This window comes from Pelobates fuscus, chromosome 4, assembly GCF_036172605.1.
Source record: "Pelobates fuscus isolate aPelFus1 chromosome 4, aPelFus1.pri, whole genome shotgun sequence".
NCBI classification, from domain to species: domain Eukaryota; kingdom Metazoa; phylum Chordata; class Amphibia; order Anura; family Pelobatidae; genus Pelobates; species Pelobates fuscus.
In genome coordinates, this window is record NC_086320.1 from 28,702,237 (window position 1) to 28,716,936 (window position 14,700).

At 38.9% G+C, this 14,700-nt stretch overlaps 1 protein-coding gene across 1 annotated transcript in view; it reads left to right on the forward strand.

Moving 5' to 3' along the window:
• The window catches only part of ZFAT (zinc finger and AT-hook domain containing), a 233,994-nt gene that overhangs the window by 115,252 nt on the left and 104,042 nt on the right, over positions 1–14,700 (forward strand). The window contains exons 7-10 of the mRNA XM_063451038.1: positions 887–1,119; positions 6,022–6,109; positions 9,027–9,176; positions 12,615–12,788. Of these exons, the coding sequence (XP_063307108.1) occupies positions 887–1,119; positions 6,022–6,109; positions 9,027–9,176; positions 12,615–12,788 (645 nt within the window). The remainder of the gene's footprint in view (positions 1–886; positions 1,120–6,021; positions 6,110–9,026; positions 9,177–12,614; positions 12,789–14,700) is intronic.

Here is a 14,700-nt window from a genome sequence, read left to right on the forward strand (position 1 = left end):
ACAAGAGTTCCAGACTTACTAAGTCCAATTTTGTGCATATTGGACATATGTTGTCAGCACACACAGCATACTGGCCTGGGCGTCCAATGGCGGCACACTTCCTTTTGTGCTGGTCATGTCCTCCCTGAAAGCCTTCCCCTTGCAGCAATAGGTGAGTAACATCAGCAGAGGAGATTGCCATACGTGGAGCGGGTTTTCATAAAAAGAAAAGTGGTAGCCAGCTGTCCGAGAAGTTTGCTGTAGGCTTAATAGTGAATTTGGAAACTCACTAGGAGGCCTGGGACCAAAACTACTTTAGTGAATGTGCATGAGTGAGCAAAAAACAAATATTCTCACATTTTATACAAATTTAAATGCTATACATAGATATGATCCTGGAAAATAAACTAATGAGTAGATATTAGGTATAAATGGTGTATACCTAGCTAGTTAGAGGTGTTGTGTGGTGGTGTTGTGGGTAATCTTACCTAAAGAATAAATTAGGGGGGTGTATGTAACTGCATTATGTTAGGTAATTTTAACTAACGCAGAGATTAAATGGTGTGGGTTCTTGCCGTATCTGATGTGATATATTGTGGTGAAAAAGTGTACTTACCAAGTAGGTTAGATTGGTGTGGTAATTTGTCTCATCAAATGTGTCATGTTAGCTAAATTTACTCACGATATGTTAGATAAATTGCACGTTTCCTTATCACAGGCACTATGTTGTAGTTATGATTGCCCAGAAATAATCATTATTACTTTAATTATCTAACTATTCTATGTGGACCTTAATCATCTCTGATAAGTATTTTTTTTTTTTGTAATACACCGCTTGAAATACATCTGCAGTTTCTCATCAGTATTAATTCTGCATTATGTTATCCCACTGTGTACTTTATTGTAGGCAAACTTTTCTGGTATCAAATGCATTATGACATGCATGTTCGAACGCATACGCGAGAACACCTTTACTACTGCTCCCAGTGCAGCTATTCTTCCATCACCAAGACCTGTCTGAAACGACACGTGGTCCAGAAACACAGTAACATGTCCCTGAAGTGCCCTGCCGAAGGATGTGGGTATTCCAGCCCAGACAAATATAGGCTGCAAGTCCACCTAAAAATACACACAGAGCTGGTAAGTACATTTTACTCTGTTTGTAACTGAATGTTTAAATTAATCAAAGTAAGTGTGCCAACCCTTTATTGTGAATAGTTATTCTCTGTGAGCATTCTTTTCTATTCTGATTATTTTTTTTATTACAAACTCTACTGAGCCAGTGGTAGCAAGCTCTACTAAGCTACAGGTAACCAGCTCTACTAAGCTACAGGTAATCAGCCCTAGTGAGTTACAGGTAAATCAGTTCGACTGAGCAACAGGGAAACCAGCTCTCCTAAGCTGTAGGTAATGAACTTTAATGAGCAACAGGTAAACCAGCTCTACTAAGCTACATGTAACCAGCTCTACTAAGCTACAGGTAATCAGCCCTAATGAGTTACAGGTAAATCAGTTCGACTGAGCAACAGGGAAACCAGCTCTCCTAAGCTGTAGGTAATGAACTTTAATGAGCAACAGGTAAACCAGCTCTACTAAGCTACATGTAACCAGCTCTACTAAGCTACAGGTAATCAGCCCTAATGAGTTACAGGTAAATCAGTTCGACTGAGCAACAGGGAAACCAGCTCTCCTAAGCTGTAGGTAATCAACTTTACTGAGCAACAGGTAAACCAGCTCTCCTAAGCTACAGGTAATCAACTTTACTGAGCAACAGGTAACCAGCACTACTGAGAAACCGGTAACCAGCTCTACTAAACTACCGGCAACCAGCTCTACTAAGCTACAGGTAACCAGCTCTACTAAGCTACAGGTAACCAGCTCTACTAAGCTACAGGTAACCAGCACTACTGAGAAACGGGTAACTAACTAAAATAAAGACAACCAGCTCTTCCTTGACATATAATTATTATTATATTCTAAATGTAGTTCCCACCTGCTGCTAATGGGTGGTTGTCATTTATTATAATTATGGCCCACACACACTCACCATGATTGGAGGATGGGCACTAGGATGTCCCTCCTGCTTATTTTACTGTAATAGCACCCATGTGCTTACCATGGCTAGGTGACCAGGAAAAATATCACACAAAAACTGTCAATATTTATCAAGGGTTTTAGGTTGATAGAATTAAATCGAGGGCTTGGTTACTGACACAGCTTGGCTATTAACCTAAGTTTTGCAATTTAATGGGGAACTGTCACATCTAAGTGCAGTCACTCATATGGCCACTAGAGGTGCTTCCGATCTCAGTGCTGCACAGTGTGTAGCAGTTGCGTTCAGCTTCTCCACACTCTGCATGGAGACACTGATCATTTCCCACAGAGAAGCATTGACTCAATGCACCTCTATGAGAAGCTGCTGATTGGCGTAGTGCGTGTTGCTTGTTTGGCAGTGCAGTAGCCTTCCAATGTTTTTCTATGGGAAAGCATTTGATTGGCTAGACTCATCAAGATTGGTGCCAGCCACAGTGAGACCGGCGAGGTAGAAAAGATATGTTTAAAACTTTTTCAAAATGATCTGGGGGGAGGGCACACGAGGCTAAATAGTTAGCTTAACACTATAGTATTAGGAATACATGTTTATATTCCTATTGTGTTCCTTTAACTGTAGAACTCACCTGTTACAAACTCAGTCCATAAATTCTGTCCTTTGTTCCTCGTAGTCGGCATAGAGAAAAAAAATACAAAGAAGATTAAAAGGAAACCATGTTTTTTTTTCTCATCTTCATTTGCAATGTGTGCCCTGGTTTTGCCTTGTCTGAACAGAATAATTATATAATTTGCTAAACATGAAATATAAATTTGAAATCTCATAAAAAATGGTTATAGGCGATTTTCAATAACGTGTAAATTCTTGAGAAGTGATAGTTCTCCTTTAATTTTTAGTACACACAATGCACTGTTTAATGAATAATCTGATGATATTCAATGGAGAAACAGCAATTTTTATTTAATGACGGGCATTCCTAGCTGAGCTTTGCTTTCTAAAAAGCATTATTCGCGTCAGTATCATGAAAATTTAAACTTCTTGAAAGACAATTCTTCAAGGCTCAGAAACCCAGCTGTGCTGACCTCGGACAGGGATCTCAAAGGTTGCCGGTCGGCAGGACAAACCCACCAGGTGTCCTCTGTTGATGGGTACATATTGAAATATACCGCATGCTGATAAGTTTAATTTGTTTGAGACAGGAGGAGATGGTGTTTTTGAAGATCACAGGCTGGAAGGCTAAGCAAAGATACATTTTACCTAAGGAAACCGATTTCTGACAATTTGTATTTGAAGTGCTTTGATGTTAACTAGCGCACCTGGACGGATTGATTGATTTTCTTTGAAGCTCACAGATTTGCCTCTCTGCACATGTTTCTGGGTTATCGCTGTCTTTCTGGCTAGAAATGTATCCCGTGAATGCTAGAAGGTTTAGATTGTATTAAACGTAAAATTATCTTCCCACTGGAAAAGAACAGTAAATGTGAATTTGTTATCTATAATTTGATGCACAAACGACATGCACAACAGGACCATAAAATTTTTTTTTTTAATTTTCTTTTTTAATTTAAATAAACATAATTACAAAACAAACAAATAATAAAAAAAAGAAATATACATATATATATATATATATATATATATATATATATATATATATATATATATATAAAAGCAATAAAATAATAACAATAAAAATAAATATATATAGCAATAGATATGTTCTATATTTTTATTAAAGGGACACTGTAGGCACCCAGACCACTTCAGATAATTGAAGAAGTCATTGCACTTAATGTTGCAATGTAAAACATTGCAGCTCCAGAGAAACTGCATTATTTACATTGCAGCTCTAAGTCTTCCGGAATCCAAACTGACTTTTGGTCCGTTATCTGATGCTGGACGTCCTCACGGACCTCCAGCGTCATATTTTCGCCATAGGAAAGCATCGAATAATGCTTTCCTACGGGGAGGTCTAATGCGCGTGGCCTTTGTCGCACATGAGCATTAGGTCTCCCACACTGGCTAATGTCACCGGGGGAGGGGCGGAGGAGGGGCGGGGGCGGAGCATGACCCAGCGCCGAGGGACATCGGCGCTGAATTCAGCCCCACGGAAGGGGGGGTGCGAGGGAGGGGGACTTATTAACCCTTCAGTGTTAGGAAAAAGAAGTGGTGTTATTCTCACAGAATATACATGTAAATATACTATATCACTGCTATATCGTGTTCATAGAATTACTAAAATTTACTTTTTTCCAGATACCTTTGAATTTACCTATTATTCATTCATTTATTTCCTAAGTTCTCTTGAAAACAGACAGTTTTTTTTTTTTTTTTTAATCCACTGTGCTTTATATTCCTAAAAATATTATATTCAGATACATGAATCTCTTTGAAATTAAAACGTTATTTTATTGTACGTAAGCTCCTGTCTTTCAAAGTATTTATTTATCAAGTTCCTCAAATTAAATTCCAATATAAACATGTTGCATGTCTAAATGATGCTTATTCCTCCAACCTGCTGCTGCATTTATATATGATTTTCCTTTGAGAACGACATTTTAAAAGTGCTAATCAATCTTCTAGTGTCAAGAATAGAACTAGCTTTGTGAAGCGCAGAATTCTTTATTAACTGTATGCCATTTAAATGAGCATAATTCTATGAAGTGCACAGGGTGGCCTTGAGTGGGTTTTTGCTTCATTAGTGTCTGGTATTAAGTGCAGCAAATACATAATAACTGTGTTTTCTGTGGGCAGACTGAATAGTATAGTAGGCAAGGATTAAAGAGACAGTAAAGAATTAGGCATTAAATAAATCCCTAATAAACGACTACTGGGCTTTATAAATAAATGTTTATTATTTAAAGAGACACTGTAGTCACCAGAACCACTACAGTTTTATGTGCAGCCATATCACTGTAAGCCCTGCCTTTTCAGAGATTGTACGCTGCTGGCAAGTTACACCTGTAGTGGTAGTGACTCAGACGGCCACTAGAGGGGTTTCCTATTTGCAGCGCTGGCCTTCAGCGTCTCTATACTCTGCAAAAGAGGTGTTAAACCTTTCCCATAGGGATGCATTTATTCAATGCCTCTCTATGAGGAGATGATAATTGGCGCATACTCAATAGCCTCCAAATGCTTACCAATGGGCACAATAGAAAAACACTAACACAGAAGGTTTCTCCATTTTTCTGTGCTATCTAGAGCCTGCAAACCTCATTTTAAAGTAAATTTGTAGAAGCCTTTTGTTTCTTTGAGTAGTGATAAACTCTTGTTTTTACCTGGAAATAACATAGGGTAACCAAACTAAGTCGCCTGTGCCTCTTAAAATGAAAACACTGGTGGTACAGTGAGAGAAAGTGACTTACCGACAGACTATGTACCATCCTGCCCCGATTAGTTGTGCTGCTATCATAAAAGGACATTACAGTATACAAACATACAAACATTCATTTCTAACTCTATAATTCTAGTTTGCAGCCTTAGATCCCTGGCCCCCATCTCTCCGGAGATTAAAGGTGATTTTACTCACGTTTTCTTCCACGCCGCACGGGTTTCGCTGTGGCTGGTCTTCGCCTCCATGGGGCGGTTATTGCCCATGCGCAGCAAAATGGCACGCTGCGCCAATCAGCATCTCCTCAGACAAGTTATTTTGGTGTATGAGAATTTTGTGCCGTGTTTATAGGACATCCTGTATGGGATTAGTATCTATGTCTATAAACTGTCTCATGGAAAACATGGCCAATCAGACCACAAATTTAATAATAAGTGATTTCAATTCACTCACACCGTTGGAGGTCGTTCGTTGTCTCAGCAGTGTATACCTGCTCCTCAGAGGCAATGGGGACTGAAAGAGTTTTATAGGCTGTTTAATATGTTTTGTTAAAAAAGTTTCATTTGCTTTTAAAATGAGTATGTTGCATTGTGTTTCATAACTTTGTGATGACACAGAGGAATGATTAATTCCATTCCATTTCCATTCCCTTGTTCACTAGGAGAAGAAAACCTACTCTTGCCCAGCGTGTGAAAAATCATTCAGCGATTGTCGTCTTATAAAGTCGCACATACAGACTAATCACCCTGGTAAGTAATTACCTGGAAATGAGACTGCACAGAACGAAATCCAATCAATGCATGTTTTAAAGTGGAAACTAGTTTTTTTTTTTTGGTTTGTTTGTTTTTGGGAGGGGGGAAGATACCTCCTCTGGTATCCAACCAGTTGACTTAGTTGCTTTTTAAGAAGACTTGCTGTGAGAAGTAGAAGATCATTTCTTGCCTCTGGACCTTCTCCCACTGGAGCCATCGTCCTCTTTTTTCAGTTCCCCGCACACATGGCCTCCAGAAGCTGGGTCATCGATATATAAATTAAACTTTGTCTAGTAACCTGTAGAGCAGATTTTATACCCACCCGAAATTGGCTCTTTCACCCACATGTTAATTAGATGAAAATCACACTTAAATTTAATGTAGAGAAACACACATAATGCCCTTCATCTTGTGACTTAGACAGCCACGTAGGCTTTCTACCTCTTCCTTTAGATATACCCTTTTGGGGTATATCTACTAAATAGTTTAAAAAAATACATTAATATTTACCCATGAGCAAAGCAGAGAGCAAAATTAAAATAGTTTTTTGTATGGGTTTAAATTTATTTGTGTGTGTGTGTTTGTGTGTGTGTGTATATCCCCCCCTCCCCTTCTCTAACAATCAGATTTGCTTCAGACCTGAGAAAGAGAGGAAAACTCTTGACATCTTGTCTTTGAATATTATGTTAGTCCAATAAAAAAGGTATCGGTGCATACTGCAATACTCTGGTATTTTGGCTTCTTGTGTGTATGTATATATATATATAAAAAAATAGAAAAAACCCTTTTATATATAGCTCCAATACCGGGTACATACGCCAAAGCTCCAGCAGACACAGATAGCAGTAAAGAATGGCTGCTCACCGGATTTAAAAAAAATCAAAAAAATTTATTGAAACATATTTAAAAAGAACTTCTGCTATTTAGACCCTGAGGAAAGTCCCGAGCTGGGACTGAAACGTTGGTCTTTTTAAATATGTCTCAATAATTTTTTTTTTATTTTTTTTAAAATCCGGTGAGCAGACATTCTTTACTGCTATCTATCTATATATTTATATATATGTATAGTCAATACAATGTTAAACAAAAATCTGCACACCAGTCAAGCCATAAGACTTGCTTTTCCCACAGAAATCACAAATTTGCAGTGATGTTACTACCGCAAAGGATTCTGGGTGGGCATATGCAAATTAGATCAACAAAGAATCACATTTTTGCCTCATTCCATTTTAAACATGGATTCCTTTGAGTCTGTATTTGCTGTTACAACAGCTTTGAAACACAACTTAGGCAAAGATGCAAAGCCAGTGAACCACTCATGGACAGCTGTTTCGTTGTTAATGACAATCATCAGCATGAGGTTGGTTACTGGTTGGCTATTGAGGCTTGGCAGTGCTTGGAAAGCAAAAAACAAATAGGTTATAGTGGGGAAACATTGTGATTGGAAACCCCTTCCCCCTGAAGTCAGTGGATATATTTTTGTTTAACATTGTATTAACTATCCACAGACTTCAGGTGGAAGGGGTTTTCAATCACAATGTTTCCCCACTATAACCTATTTGGTTTTTGCTTTCCAAGCACTGCCAAGCCTCAAAAGCCAACCAGTAACCAACCTCATGCTGATGATTGTCATTAACAACGAAACAGCTGTCCATGAGTGGTTCACTGGCTTTGCATCTTTGCCTAAGTTTGGTTTTTGCTTTGCATATATATAATATATATATATAATTGCTTTAGTTAAAAAGGCAAATTAACTTACTCTTATAATGTCAATGCTGTGATCTATACTCATTCCTCAATCTTCATATAGCATTTTATACTTTTATACGTAATTCTTACTTTTTAGCTGAATGTCCTTCTCACATTTAGATAAATTGTACAGTACTGGAGGAAGCATGTGTTTGTGCAAACAAAAACCAGAGACATTTTGTAATTCACTGGCCACAGTTGCCATGTAGATGCCTTTGTCCTGTTCCTCTTGGTAAGTTCACAGGAATCCCGCTTTGGGGCCACGAGAAACAAGTCCCTACAACAAAAAAAAAAAAATAATAATAATTAAAGTTGGCTTTTTTTAAAAGCTCTTTTGATGTCTGCCTAATTTTGAAGGTGGCATAATTTTTCAAGTTAGATTTATGAAAATATAACAAATTGAGAACTTTAGAATATATTTCAGCCCCAGTGTGTGTGCTTCCAAACTAAAACAAAGTTGTTATTCTAAATTACTTCATTTATGGATACGTTTCTATTATTTCAACTCAAGACAGTTCCATGTTTGCACAGCTCACACAATTTGGGCTTGATGCACCAATATAATAATTAGACATCAATATGAAGTAAAAACCATTTTCCTGTTTGATCATTGAACACTTTGGGAACCATAAATGTCAACATATAAAACGTTATTTTCTTTGCTGGTGCAGTACGCGTGATTATTTTTTGTGCCTTTTTTGTCATCTCCACTAAAACAAAGATATATTTTTAAAAGCATGAGCTCCGATAGCATACCATTTTAATTATAATACTTTGAGTATTTGTACTGCACTTGTTTTCCAAGTTTTATCTTTTAAACTGCTGTGGTATGCTTAAAAGAACAACAAAACAATAAACGTGTAAATGAATACACTACCAGTATTGCATCAATTTAAACAGGGATAGTATGTAGTGGACATATATTTAGCTGTTCCACAACATTTTATTGCTGAAATTTAAATGTTAATGTAATTATATATTGATTTGTGCTTTTTTTCACTAGGGAGAAAGTATAGGAATATAATACAAATTTATAAACCAAATGAGATAAAAATAAATACAATTAGATGGAGAAAAATCATATAAACCAAGAAAAACACTAAATTAAATTGTGTTTTTCTGTACATACGTAGGATGTAACATGTTTTCACTTTTTCTTTGGTAGATGTATCTCCCAGAATTATTTCTGAGGTTCTTGGCCGAAAAATCCAATTCAAAGGTCTTATAGGAAAGAGGGCAGTTAAGTGTCCATATTGTGATTCATGTTTCATGAAAAATGGCTCTGACCTGCAGCGGCATATATGGGCCCATGAAGGTATGTAACTGTAGAAAAAACAAACTTTATAATATATATTTCTCTTCTTTCTTCTTCTTGGTACATGGCTCAATGTGATGTCATATAAATATTTACAAATATACACCGATCAGCTACAATATTAAAACCACCTGCCTAATATTGTGTAGGCCCCCTTCGTGCTGTCAAAACAGCTTTTATGCATCGAGGGATGGACTCTACAAGACCACTGAATGTGTCCTGTGGTATCTGACAGCAGACACTTTAAGTCCTGCAAGTTGCGAGGTGGGTCTCCATGAAACAGATTTCTTTTTTCCAACACATCCTACTGATGCTCAATTGGATTGAGTTCTGGGGAATTTGGAGGTCATTACAACACCTTGAACTCTTTGTCAATTTTCTCAAATCATTCCTAAACAATATTTGCAGTGTGGCAGGATGTATTCTGCTGCATAAATAGGCCACTGCCATCAGAAAAACACCATAAAGTGTTATACGTGGTCTACAACAAATTCTAGTTAGGTGGTACGTGTCAAAGTAACATTTCATTAATGCCAGGACCCAAGCGTTCCCTGCAGGACATTGCCCAGAAAAATAACACTTCTTCTGCTGGTCTGCCTTCTTCCCATAGTGAGTCCTGCTGCCATCTCTTTCCCAGGTAAATGGTGCACACATACTTGGCCGTCTACCTAATCTTAAAGAAAACATGATTCATCAGACCAGGCAACCTTCTTCCATTGTTTCATGGTCCAGTTCTGACAGTCACATCCCTACTGATGGTTCTTTTCATGGTGGACAATGGTCATTAAGGGCACTCTGATTGGTCTGAAGCTATGCAGCCCCACACACAGCAAACTGGGATGCACTGTGTGTTCTGACATCTTTGTATCATGACCAGCATTAAGTTTTTCAGCAATTTGAGACCAGGCAGGCTAGTCTTCAGACCCCACATGCATCGATGAGCCTTGGGCACCCATGACCCTGACGTGGAGTCACTGGTTGTCCTTCCTTGAACCACATTTGGTAGGTACTAACCATTGCATACAGACTTGCCTTTTTGGAATTGCTCTGACCCAGTCATCTATTTGGCCCTTGTCAAAGTAACTCATTTTTTTTCCCTTGCCCCATTATCCCTGCTTTGAACAAATGAAATTCAAGAACTGATTGTTCACTTGCCACCTGATATATTCCAACTCTTGACAGGTGCCATTATAACAATATAATCCATGTTTTTCACTTCATCTGTCAGAGGTTTTAATGTTGTGGCTGATCAGTGTATATTTCTTCTGTGTCCACCAAAAATAGTATGTTTACTGTAGGTTTATTCTGCTTAAAAATACTAATATATAATAATATAACAAAGGATGTTATAGGATGATGGATATTCTACACTAGATGTTGCTTGCCGGACTCGGGGTGCGAGAGAGAGGAAGTCTTTGTCCAGTAAGTCAGAGTAACTACCCCAAAATTCATGTTAAGCGTGTCATATACTGAATCATGTAAAATAATTGATATGATTCCCATTGATTCAAACCACATTACAGAATTCTTAGACAACCTTAACTATGTGACTTATGTTCAATGCAGACACCAAAATTTACTGCTCAATTCCAGAGGACTTTTTTTCTGCAAATAGAGAAGTCTTGTAGGTTCACACACTCTCTAGCCAGACCAGCCCCAAACTCTTCTCACCTTTTTCTTCAAAACACCAGCTGAACCCTGGTGAACTGTTAAGGAACTAAGGAACGATGCAATACCAAAGAAATATTGTAAAATAGTTCCATAAGATTCATTTTATTCATGGTAATACCTAAGCAGCATTACAACGGTGATCTAACGAAAAGAGAGTTGAATCACTTGGTGATTGTCATCACAGGGTAGTGTAGTTCTTTCATTCATGCTGACCTTGAAGTTACTCAATTACAGGTTTTAGCTCATAGGCCGTTGCTGTGCTCAGTATGAACCAAATAGCAGGTATGTTCCATTAATTTCCACGGTGATTGCTCCATGGTTAGAACTTTGCCCCGGAATTGTTTTTTTTTTATATACATAACCTCCATTACATCTAAAAGTGTCTAATACAACTACCAGGGTGATTTATCAAAGAAGGAACTGTTGGGAACTAACAAGGATATTCAATATTTGACAAGTCTCCAGCTCTTTTCCAGCATGGCTATTAAAATGAACACTTTAGCGTTAGGAATACAAAACTGTTTTCCTAATGCTATAGTGTACCCCTGTCTCTAAATTTTGGTTCGGCTCTTCCCCACCCTTTCGTGCACGTGAAAGTGTTATAAACCCTTTTAAAACTCAGTTTAGTTCCAGCAATTGATCTCCTCCTCCTGCGACGTCACGCAGATGAAGGAAACGAATGCACATGTGCGGCGTGTGCCGTGCGCTTGTTAGAACTTCCCCATAGGAAGTCCCTAAGGGGATTCTGAAGACATATGACATCCTCATGGAAAGCGTGAGGATGGTCCCACAACGTTTCATGGAGTTAAAGTCCGTGAGAAGCCAGGAAGCTCCACTAGAGGTTGTCTTATCCATGCAATGTTTTTCATTTGAAGGGTTAAGAGGACAGGGACATGGGTGCCTATAGTGATGACATGGTCTGGGTGCCTATAGTGATGACATGGTCTGGGTGCCTATAGTGATGACATGGTCTGGGTGCCTATAGTGATGACATGGTCTGGGTGCCTATAGTGTCCCTTTAAGCCTAAAATAGCACAATTCCTTTAAAGAAAACACTGTATAGATAAATAAATAATGTAAACCACGGTTATAACGATAGTCAACATTTTTTAAAAACATAGTTAGCAGGTAAGAGAGAGAAATAATTTCATGCTGTGAATCCCATTAGTATCAATGAGAGTCATTAATTTAGGAAACCCGCAAATCATTAGGTTCCATGTTTCCTTATTATACAAAATGAGTTCAATTAATTTTTTCATTATAGATAATACCTTACATAACAGTCATCAACGAAGTGTTACGGTAAAATGAGTGTGTGGCTGCATTGAAAATGCACGCAAGCATTTGAGTGCCAGGAAATAAAAAAAAGAAATATGGCCTCAATGTAATACTTTTCAATTATTTAATATTTTTTGGATGAACTTTTGAAATTAACTTTTCAGCATTTTAAAATATAAAACAATATATTATATATAAAATACATCAAGATATAAAATGAATCCAAACATTATAAAATCTTTCATAATATAATAATTAAAATAATTTGAAAAGTATATCCAAAAATATTAAATCATTTGAATGGCTTATCCAACAATATTACGTCAAAGGCTTGAATATATTATTTTTTCCCCCAAAATCCTATGCATTAATTACAGATATATTTTGCTACATTTTAGTAAACAGTGCGACATCCTATGGTATATGATAAATGTGCAGCAGTTAATAATAATAATAATAATAATAATAATAATAATGTTTTTTTTGTAGGATTGAAACCATTTAAATGCACAGTGTGTGAATATGCAGCTCGCAGCAAAAGCAATCTAAAGGCTCACATGAATCGTCACAGCACTGAGAAAACGCATCTGTGCGACATGTGCGGGAAAAAATTCAAATCGAAAGGGACGCTTAAGAGTCACAAACTCCTTCACACAGCTGATGGTAAGTAAACAAAATGTTGGAAAAAGTTATATATACTGTACATAAATATGATTAATATATCAAACACCATTTGTAAGTGCACAGAGGCAAATCCATACATGACAGGATATACATTAAATGGGCGCTCTAAGTGCACAACCGCTTTAACCTGTTGCAGTGGTTATGTTGCTAATAGACTGTATAATGCATCAAACTGTTTTTGGTGCTCTCAGCCAATCACTGGCTTTCAAATATAAACAAACAGGGCTTCAAATTCAAGCCCCTAGCTACTAGCCAGGTTACTCACCATTGCAAGCCTGGAGGGTCGGCGACATGCTAACCAGGGATGAATTTTCTACTTGCAAGAACTGAGTTTTTATTTGCCAATGGCTAGTTGAGAGCTAAAATTTTAAGTCCTGCTGTCAATCATCAGTTCCAGTTTACCAATAAGGCAATCAAGCGAAACCTTGGTTCTGGGGGATCCCCAGATTACCGTATATACTCGAGTATAAGCCGACCCGAATATAAGCCGAGGCCCCTAATTTTATCCCAAAAAACTGGGAAAACGTATTGACTCGAGTATAAGACTAGGGTGGGAAATGCAGCAGCTACTGGTAAATTTCTAAATAAAATTAGATCCTAAAAAAAATATATTAATTGAATATTTATTTACAGTGTGTGTATAATGAATGCAGTGTGTGCGTATATGTGTGTGTATGAGTGCAGCGTGTGTGTATGAGTGCAGTGTGTGTATGAGTGCAGTGTGTGTGTGCATGAATGCAGTGTGTGTGTGCATGAATGCAGTGTGTGTGTGCATGAATGCAGTGTGTGAATGCAGTGTGTGCAGGGCCGGTGCAAGGATATTTGCCGCCGTAGGCAAAACATTTTTTGCCGCCCCCTCCCCCCCCCATATGTCCTGACTTCCCCTCCTCCTCCCTCAGTGGTCCTTACCTCCCCACCCCCGTGTTCCTTCACTCCCCCCCCCAGTGGTCCTGACTCACCCCTCCCCTAGTGGTCCTTACCCTCCCCTCCCCTAGTGGTCCTTACTTCCCCCTCCCCTCCCATAGTGGTCCTTATCCCACCCCCTCCCTCTCATAGTGGTCCTTATCCCCCTTCTCCCTCCCATAGTGTTCCTTATCCCCCCCCCATCCCTCCCATAGTGGTCCATATACCCCCCCCTCCCTCCCATAATGGTCCTTATACCCCCCCTCCCTCCCATAGTGGTCCTTACCCCCCCCCTCCCTCCCATAGTGGTCCTTATACCCCCCCTCCCTCCCATAGCGGTCCTTATACCCCCCTCCCTCCCATAGTGGTCCTTAACCCACCCCCTCCCTCCCATAGTGGTCCTTATACCCCCTTTTTTTTTTTTATTATTAATTTTTTTTTATTATTTTATTTATATATTTTTTTTTTCGTCCCCCCTCCCTGCTTGATATATGGCAGGGAGGGGGGCTCTCCTTCCCTGGTGGTCCAGTGGCAGTTCAGTGGGGGGGAGAGGGGGGCTGGCAGAGCTGTAACTTACCTGTTCTGCAGCTCCTGTCAGCTCTCTCCTCCTCCGCGCGGTCTGTGCAGCTCCCTCTGTCAGCTCACAGTGTAAGTCTCGCGAGAGCCGCGGCTCTCGCGAGACTTACACTGGGAGCTGACCGAGGTGCTGAACGGACCGGCAGAGGAGGAGAGAGCTGACAGGAGCTGCAGAACAGGTAAGTTACAGCTCTGCCAGCCCCCCTCTCCCCCCAGTCTGTATTATGGCAATGCAAATTGCCATAATACAGACTCTGACTCGAGTATAAGCCGAGTTGGGGTTTTTCAGCCCAAAAAATGGGCTGAAAAACTCGGCTTATACTCGAGTATATACGGTAAGTCAAACAACTCAAAAATACACTCCGTACAGCATTGATGTATCTCTGACTTACACACATCTGTTATATAAAAA